Genomic DNA, 11,327 nt, shown 5'->3' with positions numbered 1-11,327 from the left:
AGTCGTTTATCTAGAATCCAACATGACAAAAGTAGCTGACATTTCTTTTTTGGCTTGTTGATGATCATCTCTCCACGCATTTCTTCAGGTATTACAAAGACGGCTCCCGCTGTGAGAAATGCGACCCGTCGTGTGGGCTGTGTACAGAACCAGGGCCCGAGTCCTGCAAGGCTTGTCCGCCTCCCCTTCTGGAACTGCGGGGCACCAAGCTGTGTGTTGAGCGCTGCCCACACCGCTTCTATCGGGACAATGACATCTGCAAACAGTGTCACACCAGCTGCCAGACCTGCACAGGTATACGAGGGCGGTAGAGTTAATACAGAAAGCTGTAATTAGTCGCTTGTTGACCATATCTGGCATTTGGACCCGACGCAAACCAGCTGTGTCCGGTACGAGACGTTTGTGCTTGTGTTCCAGACGCCTTGCCTCAGAGCTGTGCGACTTGCGACTGGGGCAGCATTCTGAAGGACAGCGTCTGCTACCCGCGCTGCGAAGAGGGCCGGTACTTTTCAGTTCAGGTGTGCTTTCGGTGATGAAATCGCGCACCATTTTGTCAGATGTCTTACAAATCAGGGGTCATTAAATACCAACATTGTTGCCTCCCAGCACGAAGGTACCGGGTTCGAATCCTATCTGTGCGGAGTTCGTATGTTCTCCCCGTGTCCGCGTGGGTTTCCTCTGTTTTCTCCGGTTCCCTCCCACCTCCAAAAACATGCAGTTTATGTGAAATTGTCCGTGTGTGTGTGTGTGTGTGTGTGTGCGCATGGCCCTGCGATCCGCTGACGACACATTCTGGGTGTACCCCGCCTCTCACCCGTAGCAAGTTGGGATAAGCTCCAGCGACTCTCGTGACCCAGCAAAGTGGGGGGAAAAGCGGAAGTGGATGGATGCAAAGAAATAATAAAGGAATTCAAGTTTTCATTTTTGATAGCCGGGCTCTGGAACATTGTGTTCAGGGTTATTGTGTTATTGATCGTCGTGAACTTAAAACTCATATTACTGGCGACAATCCAGAATTGATTCACTGATTTATCTACGGATAAACGTCCCTGCAGGATGAACAGTTTCCACTTTGCTGGCCGGTCTAATTTCTACACGTTTGATGTATTTTAACATTTGCAGTGCACTAATCCGTGAAACCGTCTCGTTGTAGGAAACCTGTGAGCCGTGTGACGCCTCCTGCCGGCATTGCTTCGGCCCCAGGCCGGACCAGTGTCTCACCTGTCTCCAGGGCTCGGCGCTCCATGCTGTGGAGAACCGGTGTGCCCGTTGCTGTGAGGCTGGAAGGAATGACACCGACTGCTGTGTTTGTGATAGCCGTTCAGGTAGAGACCCTGCCAATCGGCAAGAAACGTGGCGTTGACTGGATGTTACAGCTATCATTGTGGGTTTTTCTTTCGTTTTGTTATAGCTCTATGTGTGGAAGCCACCCGACCCAAGTCAGGAAACGCCGAGGTAACGGGCCTGAAAATGTCATCTCGCGATCTGAATCACACTTCAGCCGCCCTGTCCGTTTCCCTGCTGCTGGCGCTGGGGTTGGCGATGGCTGTGTTCGCTTTGGTCAAGGCCCGTGCCAGGAAGAGGCTTTGCTGGAGTCGGAGCTACGAGAGGCTGAGCGGCAACGGCAGCATCGGCACGCCCCACGGCGTGCCGGAGCCGGACAGCGGAGACGAGGTGGACGTGGTGTACGCCAGCAGAGGCGGATCGGTGTATCGGCGCTACAGCTTTATCCATGAGCAGGACATCGATGCAGAGCGGGAAGCGGATGAGAGCACATGTCTCAGTCGCGCTTAGATGCGTCCGTATACCTGAGGAGTGGATCTTACGATATGGCGACTGAAAGAAGAATTAAAGATAGTTCATCTGTGTAGTAAAATGGTTTATTTGCCTTTCTGTCAGATTTGTATTTTACTCGACAAAAGGCCTGTATCTGCATAACGGGCTTACATGAAGCATTTGTAAGTTAACAGTAAAAATAAAATGCACCTCTATATGTATATATATTTGTATTCGATCAACTTGATCTTAAAATATATTTGTCAAAACAGTTAGGCGGTATTTAAATTGATCCCGTGAGACAAACAGAAATGGACCGATAGCACCTAAATGAAAGAGACTGATCATATTTTGTGACATATTTTACATTGTTTATTCATATTTTAACAGGATATTTTAGCATAATAACGCATCACAAAACAGTAAACAAAATATTCTTATTGCTTTAACAACCGTAATATTGTTTTATTGCGAAATACTTTGCATAAGGATAACAAATAACACAGAAACAGTGTCTTTCATAAGATTTGCATGATTGTAAGGTCTAATGGGAACGTGTTCATGTCTTTACAGCATTTAGACGTGGCTGAAAAGCAACAATAAACTTCTGATGGAATTGTCTTATCATTCTTATACATTTATTAGTTTAGTTTATTAGTTTGGACTAAAGTAGGAACTAGTGCGTGTCACTGAAAGTCAGAAGGAGATTACGCAAGAGCATGCGTAAAGGTTCCACCCGTACCAAGCCTCGGCTCTACGCACCAGGACACGCCGTCCCTGGATCCTATTCATTATCACAAAGTTTTCCTAACATTACTTTGACACACCTCCATTAGGACGATCAAATACTGCGGCCTTGCCCTGCATGCGTTCAATCTGTGACCTGCCCGGAAAGGAGATGCGCTTCGCACCGTGCGCAAAGAGTCTCGCCCTCATCCTCATGGGCGCGTTCCTTTTTCTTATGCTTTGGGAAACCTTCACCAAACCGCCGCCGGCAGCTCCCGATCCCTTCTTTGCTGACCTGCGCGGCTGTTTGGTCATCGCGCACGGGGATGCGCAGGGAAGCGAACGCAAATTAGAAACGCTTCTGGCCTCCAGGACCAAAAGAAAGACTTTATCCGAGGACTATTATCTCAACGAGACCAAAGACTGCCGGGCGTATGTTAGGAGCAGAGGATTCTTCACGGCTCCGCTCAGCGAAGAGGAGCGCGGCTTCCCCATCGCCTACTCCATGGCGATCCACGAGAAGATCGAGATGTTCGAGCGGCTCCTGCGCGCTCTCTACGCGCCTCAGAACGTCTACTGCGTGCACGTGGACCTGAAATCCCCCGAGAAATTCAAGAAAGCCGTGGCTGCCATCGCGTCCTGCTTTCCGAACGTTTTTGTCGCCAGTAAGTTGGAGCGCGTGATTTACGCGTCGTGGTCGCGCGTGCAGGCGGATTTGAACTGCATGAAAGACCTGCTGGCCTCGCGCGTGCGCTGGAGGTACCTGCTCAACACCTGCGGGACGGACTTCCCCATCAAAACCAACAGAGAGATGGTTGTCGCGCTGAAGGCGCTGCGGGGCGCAAACAGCATGGAGTCCGAGGCCACCAGCGACTACAAGAAGAACCGCTGGCGGTTCCATCACGACGTCACGGACGCGGACGGGGTCGTGGGGACGCCCGTGGAGAAAAGCCCCCCGCCCATCAGCAGCCCCATGTATTCGGGGAACGCGTACTTTGTCGTCTCCAGAGCCTTCGTGGAACACGTGATGCGTGACAAGGAGGTCCAGGCTCTCGTGGAGTGGGAGAAGGACACGTACAGCCCCGACGAACACCTGTGGGCCACCCTGCAGAGGATGCCCTCCGTGCCCGGGTCGATGCCCGCCAACGTCAAGTACGACACGTCGGACATGCAGGCCGTGGCGCGTCTGGTGAAGTGGAGCTACCTGGCCGGGGACGTGAGGCTGGGGGCCCCGTACCCGCCGTGCACCGGCGCGTACCGGAGGGCGGTGTGCGTGTACGGGTCCGGTGACATGCGGTGGCTTCTGTCGCATCCTCACCTCCTGGCGAATAAGTTCGACCCGAACGTGGACGACACCGTCATCCGGTGCATGGAGGCCATTCTGCGCTTTAAGGCCTTAAATTAAACCCGCCGTTTGTTTCCATTTAAAAAGTCACAGCCCGATTACCGAGACTGTCTGTCAGCAGAAAGATTCTATACAAACACAGCGATGCCATGAAATGTCGTTTACACTTACGCAAACATCATAAAGGACAGTGGATCAGGTGTGACTTCCTGTTTAGGCCACCCATCACATCTCATTAAACCTGTTTTTTTTGTTATTGTGGAACTGTGAGGTTCATTTAGAGGTTCGTTATGGAGAGATATCAGATTTTACTAAATGGAAAACCCAAAAAAATGGGATTCACAGAATCAGTTTTTGCTATTTTGCCCGAACTGGAACCTGGTGTCGATTCCAGCTGTAATCCTCCTCCTTATGGACCGACACAACCTCTGGGTGTGCACGGGCTGGGGGCCCGGGTGCCACACAGAACCCTCTCACTCAACCCCATCGGGGCACTCTTAACTCATCCTGTTGTTTGCAGTGTCTCGTACACAATTTAATATTATTTGCCATTTCATTTAATGTTGTCAAAACTTTTATAATTTGCTTTCATAATGATATTTTACATCTGACTACTACAGCTCTATCAAGAAAAACTGTCCCTAATAATTAAGCCCCCCCCCCCCCCCCCAACAAGAAAGAAATAATGTCTCCATGACTTTACTTGAGGAAATAATATGTTATGAACTAACACCTTTGCTCCAGATTCTAAATCTCAAACGTTCTCCCGTCACAATTCCAAGAACACATTCAAACGAGGGGGGCAAAATACAATATTTTATTTTCCCCAGGCAGCAGATTTACCGAGAACTTCAGCATGGAACTGTGGGAAAAAAATGTGTCATCAAATGCGTTCTATGAAACCCAATGAACAGGTCAGAAACCGAAAACACAGTTTAAAAATCAGAGCAGCCATAAAATATATTAATTTCTCGCCATTGTCACCATTTGAATATAAATATCTTGAAATGCAATAAAGCAGAACATGCAACGACCATAGTGCCTTCAAAAACATGTTTGACAGGGAATACAGGTTTGACAGGAAATACAAAAGAGTCTTAAAAAATGCTCAAGTGTCAGACACCTCGTGGGACAACACACGCTTTAAAAACTTTGACGAAGCAGCATACTTTCAAAAAAGGCACAATCTTTGATGCAAAGAGCGAGAAGTCTCCAGAAGAGCCGCTCTTCGTCGCTCTCCTCCTCATCTTGCCGTCCGCTCGCTCACTCAGGAACAGCGGCGGCTGCGATTTCCACTCTGCTGTGCATGTCTTGGTCAATCCTGTGGGCAGACGCGTCATTTCATGGACACACTCTTCAAATAAGCCCATTCTGAAACGCGACTTCGCTCGCAACATTAAGAAGGACGTCTTTGTCCCACGGTGGGACGCATCTGTATCGTTTCCTGAATTTAAACCTGTTATAGCCCTCGTTCTCATGGGCGGTGACCAGAACAAAACAAACCCGCGTGCTGGACTGTTTTGTCTTGCGAAACGGCAGCAGGGAGTGTGTCATGCAAGGTGTTTGTTGAGGGCGGGGTGGTGTCACCACACAAAACACACACACCACAGTGACGAACCGCAAATTGGAGGCCGATCAAATGGCTTCTCCACCTGATGCTGATTGAAGTTGCCAAGACAACGGAAAGGAGAAAGTGGAACATTCCAATTGGCTAGCAGGTAACGGGTCTGTCGATGCATTTCTGGAAGCCGAGAGAGCTTCCTATTGTTAGTTTTGTGAAATGCAGAAGATAAGCCGACCGATCCGGAGTGAAGATGCATCTACCTTCAACGGCTTTTCCTAATTTTTTCCTCGTCAAACCTTAAGAGGGGGGCAGGAGAAAAGTCAGGGAGGACATACATGGCCAACAGAAAATAAATAATCAACAGAGCATGAAACATGATGAAAGTGAAACAAGGATAATATTTCCCTTTGGTCAAGCCACAATAATAAATAACACGGATAATAAGGAAAAATGAACTGAGCTTCATTTAAAAAATATATTTCTAATATTGATAGGAAAATGTGAACAATTCTGTGTTCAATCCAAATGTGTTTTACAAAGGAAAATGCTGTATTTGAATCTCTTTCGCCACCTGCAGGCGGGGTGGAGTAGTGCGTTTGAATGCAGCGTACTCACTGTTTGATACAATCGGGTATGGACACGTACTCCATTGGAACCAGCTCCGCGAGTTCCGTCAAGCTGTACACGAACTGGATTTTCTGACTGAATTTGGAGCTGTGAAAAGCGTTAGGAAAAATATCAGGATGCAAATTAAAGTTAACGACGAACAACTTTATTTAAAAGACAAAGTTACCTTATGAAAGGTTTTGTGAGCGCCAGCAGGGTGCGAATAAACCAAGACGGGTGGGCGATTATCAAAGACTTCAGGTTCTTTCTTAGTCTGTACACAAGGAGCAAGGCGAGCGGTCAAACAACGGCCGGCGGCACGAGGCCGAGGCGCCTCGGAGGCTCCACCCACCTCCTGTCGATCTGCTGGTAACACTTCCTCAGCCAGCCGACGGTCGGCATCTTTTTCCGAGACGTCGCCCCGTTCAAATACACGATCATATAGTTCTCAGCGACCAAAAGCTCCAGCGTGCCGATAACGTACCTGCGACGGGAACATTCCGTCAACGCCGGCCGTGAAACACACGTAAAATGTGGAATCGACCAAACTTAGGCTCACATGAACAAGTGGTCCATGATGTATCTGTAGTTTGGCTGACTGCTCTCAGGCATAAAGCACACAGCAAACACAATGATGGCATTCAGTCCATCTCCATAGTAACCTGAAAATAAAGCATCAACCAGGTGACGTCTCAGTATCAAAACATGATTCTCTGATGAGCTCGGCAAGACTGATCGATGCGATCCATTTGTTAATTAATGAGAGTTAGAAATCAGAAATAATCAGTATGTCTGACTCCAGTGTGTGTGTGTGTGTGTGTGTGTGTGTGTGCGTGCGTGCGTGCGCTCCTCCACAGGGCAGTGCCACTGACCGCCGTGGCTGATCACCCTCTTGTACGGTTCGATGGCCTTCATGTCCACCCTGTGCTCCTGGTCTCCGAAACGAAACACCCGCCAGCGGCGACCCTCCGTCCTCTCCTCCTCCGAGGAGAACTCCTGCACCGACTGCACTCCCTTCTGCAGGAGTTCCGTAGATTTGGGCTTGGGGAGATCATCTGAAGCAGAAGAGACATTTTAAGCCCGATAATAAACACATTTCAGGCACACGGACTTTAAACGAAGCTTGAATCAACTCATAATCTTCTCATTTTCATTTCAGAGGGAGTTCCCAGCTATCGGACTGGATTGGATCGGAATGAGGGGAAGTAAACATGTCGAGCCAACATCCATCCACAGCGAGGACGTTGTTCTTTTGTAGGACGCGAGAGACATCGAGGGTTTGAATAATCTCGTGCACGAAGCATGCGACAGACGTACACAGTGCAAGCAAATCACAGCAACAGACCGACGTCTACGAGGATCTCAGAACGGCTCATTTCAGAAACCCAAAAAAGAGCAAATTAACTGATGTGCGATTCCTCTTTCCAGACCTCCTCCTCCTCCTCCTCTTCATCATCATCAACCACACAAATCATTTATAAATCCAATGATGCTGCACAAAACTGCTGCCAAACGTCGCACCTTTGAGACATGCTCTTCTGCTTATTTGAATTTCTATTTTTACATTTCAGTTCATTGATGTCCAAAGATTTATTTTTACCTTCTCTATTGATCTGCACTCATTTAAGCATTCCGATGCCGACTTCCATTTAAGATATGCCACAAAGAATAACTAATGAGTAAGCAGATGCTAAAATGTTTAAATTGTCAAATTAAAAAAAGCAGCATTCTGTGCAGATGAACAGACTTTCCGATTGACAAAGTTCAATTGACTATTTAAACATAGGGAAAGGAGAAAAAAGATTTAAAAATGTAAAAGAAACGCAAAATGACATGCATAAAATAGCAAATCGAAAGTGAAAGGTATGAAAAATGAAGTCTCCACGTGATCCGTTTGAACATAATCTGGACAACAAGGCTTGATTGACTTGTGGGTGGCAGGAAAAAAATTAAATATAGATATGAAAACGTGAGCTTGTCCAATAAGAGCTTACCACAAAGGGGAGCGGAACCTGCTGCGGGCCTGCGGCCTGTTTCCAGGCAGAGAATGGAAAGAATTCTTCCAAGTGAAAAAGAGGAAGGCAGCAAGTGGAAACAGAAAAACATTGAAGCACATTTTAACTACACTCAGCGGTCAGTCAGCAGCTGGCGCAGAGCTGCAACATTAGGAAAACACCAGTAGACCCCCCCCCCCCCCAAGAAAATAAGCCATCGGTCTGACGACGGCTGCTTCACCCAGGACAGGCCTTTATTCCATCATGATGTCACCGCTCTAACTAGTTTATATAAAGCAACCGAGGCTCTGCGACACTGGACGCCATTGTAGCCGCAGGATAACGTTCCGCCATTGTAGCCGCACGATAACGCTCTCACCTTCCCATTCAAACTCGTTGCTGTTGTCCGACGGCGTGTCGATGCCATCGAGGTCCAGCTCCGTGCTTCCTTCCAGATCGTCAGAAATAACGGAGCCTTCGCTGCGGTCGAGCGTTAGACTGATGTGCGGCGCTGCAAGTTTCTTTTTTGTCTTCTTGCCTTGGGACACTGCGTAGCCTGCGGGGGGGGGGGATCAAACATCAAATCAGTTTGATGAACTAATTCTAAAGTTTGGCCTGATGGTGGCACTAGAGGACAGGTCATGGTTTCATTATGAAGGGGTTATGTATGTATTCAAACAAATAAACAGAGTCCCTGACCTAAAAAAAAAAAAAAAAACTTGATCAACCGTTTTCTGTAAATCATTTTCTGGAGGCAAACATCCCTGGGATCAGTTTGACCCCCCCCCCCCCCAGGATAAAAGGTTGCAAGGCATCATTCCGTTTTCATTACCAGTGTCTGCCTCTTCAGAGGTTCCTGCAAATAACTCTTCATCGAGCTCCTCTTCTTCGGGCAGCGGCCTAACAAAGAAAAAGCAGGCGATCAGTGAGGCGGCTGTTCGTGTAAATTCCATCATCAACTCGTGATTCAGTGTCGTTATTACGAAACGATGGACAGTACCGTGGAAAGTCCTCGTCCTGCCACTCTTCCTTCAGCTCGACTCCTTCCATTATTAGACGGGCTTCCGTTGTGGCGACTGATTCTTGCCGTTCCAGGCTGAGAAGTGAAACACAAACGGGCTGACTTTGTCTTTACCAGCCTTCAATCGCTCAAAAGAAGAAACACGAAAGCGCCTGCTGCACTACAGACTTATTTAGATCATCAACAGAGAGATGATCTGGTTACAAGGTCAAAGGTCATTTTTGGTTGTGGGGTAATAAACCAGCAAGGAAAAAAATCTTGCGCAAAATATGGATCTTGTTAATGACAGTAGTAGAAGGCTAAAAATACAACCGATCCAGTATTACTCGTATTCAGTCCGCAAACAAGGAGGCTTTTCATTCCATTTGAGGAACACCAGGGGGGCCCCGAACTCTTCCACGGAGGGCCCGAGACACTCCAGGATTCCCGTCCAACCGTCTCTCCAGCAGCTGATCTCACTAATGAGCGCCTTCCCTCAAACTGAAGGAGGCGTCGATGATTAAAATCAGCCGCTTTAGTGGCCGGCTGGAGAGACGACCTGCAGCGTCTCGGCCCTTCGTGGAGCAGTTTGGGCACCCCTGATGGAAACAGTAAATATCTTTTCAATTCAAATGATGTGTAGATTCGTCTGTGGACAAAGACCCCGACCCAAGAATCTCACGCTGTGGAGTCAGACGCGCATAAACCTCCAGCGGTTTTACGAGATACATGAACTCCTTCCACCTCCAGTAAGGTGCTCACACACTCTAATTCACTCCTGCTTGTTCTTACGTTTGTCAAAGGTAAACCAAATCATGTTCCGTGCTAATGTTGAGCTTTCCAGAATCTACAGAGGCCTCCAAGATAAGATCATTCAACCCCCGAATAACCAGAACCGATGTTTAGCGTGACTGGAGGGTGAGGAAATCCTGAAATGCCAATGAATTCTGCAGAGGAAGAGTTGGGGCACCTTTTAAGGTGAAATTATATGTAGATTAAAGACATATCTCTGCTGATGACATAAAAAAGACATGAGTCACAATCTTTAAGTTGCAAATATTCCTGCTCAACACAAACCACCGGGATCCCATACAGACCTTCCTGCGGGGTGACGCGGGAGGCTCGCCGGGGTCGAGCTCATCGGTCCCGGCTGTGTCCTCTCGTTGTCTGGACTTGTCCCTTTCTGTGGCGAACCTCTCGACCTGTTCGGGTTCTTTCGAAACGCCTCTTCGCCATTTTTAACCGCAGGAGCTGTGCTATTTTGTAATTCTCCCGACACCCCAGAGGACGGCGGAGTAGAAGTCCTCCTGTCGGTGCCCGAACCCGAGCTGCTATTGTCCGGGTTCATGTCACTCCCAGCCTTCAGCACAGCCTCGCTCGCAGTAACATCCGATGCCATTAGATATAACTCGACTCTCCCCCAGACTGAGACAATAAACACCGGTTTACCACCGAAGCTTTGTCGGTCAAGCGGCTGAAGCTGACGAACACACCGTTTACTAAAGTTTCAGGCTAGTGCCGTTAGCTCTCGTCTTGCTACACAGCTAGCCACCACAGTTCCCGTTGTTGACAGCTAGCTATAGCAACTTAACGCACATCTAACAAACGAAATACAGTTAAACGTCATAAACGGCAGCCATTATATACTTAGCAACATTAGAACCCGGCAGCCCAAAGGTACGCTCGCTTTTGTATAAGCAGCGTTGCGCAGTTTCCCCCAAGTCAGAGTTCTCTGAGGGCAGACTAGCTACTAGCTACGTGCTACTAGCTACTAGCCAGCGGCTAACGACAAGCTAACGTTGTCCTCTTCCGATTGATTGGCGTCAATCCTTGAAACCAAGGCAACCTTGCACAACGACACATCGATAACACAACGGTTCAATGTCAGTGTCGGTAGATCTACACAATCGGGTCTTCCACTATCAGTCAAACAACGATGACAAACCCACCGCAGCAACATGCAGTGTTCGGGCCGGGGCGGGGCGGGGCGCTCCTCCGCGGGATGCCGGCCGGGCAGTTCCCAACTTTATGCGTTCATCTCAAAATATAGTACGGAAGTCAGTGTTGGTTTTAAACATTGTAAATATACAAAGAAAAGAAAATAAATAAATATTTTTAAACTACAAAGCCCTCTGTTCTATTTTCTTTAGTTTAAATATTAAATATATCTCCTTTTTATACGTTCTAAAAACACATATTGTCTTCTCAGCATTTTAAATAAAGTTATATGTGGATCATATCAAAAACATATTTGGCACTATACTAAAAAAAAATCCTACTAAATTAGGATCGTAATTTAATAATAATCAGATCAGA

At 47.7% G+C, this 11,327-nt stretch overlaps 2 protein-coding genes across 3 annotated transcripts; one reads left to right on the top strand and one right to left on the bottom strand.

Annotated features, from left to right (window-relative positions):
• Positions 1-2,641: 2,641 nt before the first annotated feature.
• On the top strand, positions 2,642-3,907 carry gcnt3 (glucosaminyl (N-acetyl) transferase 3, mucin type). Its single transcript, XM_068739919.1, has one exon. It carries the CDS (start codon positions 2,642-2,644, stop codon positions 3,905-3,907), a length of 1,266 nt encoding a protein of 421 aa, XP_068596020.1.
• Positions 3,908-4,653: 746 nt separating this feature from the next.
• Positions 4,654-10,653, bottom strand: bnip2 (BCL2 interacting protein 2). 2 transcript variants are annotated; one of them, XM_068739098.1, is made up of 11 exons: positions 10,109-10,653; positions 9,012-9,107; positions 8,844-8,911; positions 8,391-8,567; positions 6,890-7,072; positions 6,577-6,679; positions 6,370-6,501; positions 6,205-6,291; positions 6,027-6,125; positions 5,672-5,707; positions 4,654-5,168 (listed from the first exon to the last, which is right to left on the bottom strand). In XM_068739098.1, the coding sequence occupies exons 1-10, from the start codon at positions 10,408-10,410 to the stop codon at positions 5,674-5,676; spliced, it is 1,281 nt and encodes a 426-aa protein (XP_068595199.1). In that variant the 5' UTR covers positions 10,411-10,653; the 3' UTR covers positions 4,654-5,168; positions 5,672-5,673. The 2 variants fall into 2 exon arrangements, with proteins under 2 accessions (XP_068595199.1, XP_068595198.1); XM_068739097.1 differs by lacking the exon at positions 5,672-5,707.
• Between the last annotated feature and the right edge of the window lie 674 nt (positions 10,654-11,327).

Source organism: Brachionichthys hirsutus, chromosome 5 (genome assembly GCF_040956055.1).
Source record: "Brachionichthys hirsutus isolate HB-005 chromosome 5, CSIRO-AGI_Bhir_v1, whole genome shotgun sequence".
NCBI classification, from domain to species: domain Eukaryota; kingdom Metazoa; phylum Chordata; class Actinopteri; order Lophiiformes; family Brachionichthyidae; genus Brachionichthys; species Brachionichthys hirsutus.
The sequence above is the reverse complement of the archived record's forward strand: the minus strand, read 5'-3'. Positions and strand labels throughout refer to the sequence as shown.

Coding starts and splice junctions, on each gene's coding strand:
- gcnt3 (XM_068739919.1), top strand. CDS start 2,642: ATGCGTTCAATCTGTGACCTGCCCGGAAAGGAGATGCGCTTCGCACCG.
- bnip2 (XM_068739097.1), bottom strand. CDS start 10,410: ATGGCATCGGATGTTACTGCGAGCGAGGCTGTGCTGAAGGCTGGGAGT. Junction 8,912..9,011: donor CAGGACGAGGACTTTCCACG/GTACTGTCCATC, acceptor TTTCTTTGTTAG/GCCGCTGCCCGAAGAAGAGG. Junction 6,680..6,889: donor GAGGGTGATCAGCCACGGCG/GTCAGTGGCACT, acceptor CTTTATTTTCAG/GTTACTATGGAGATGGACTG.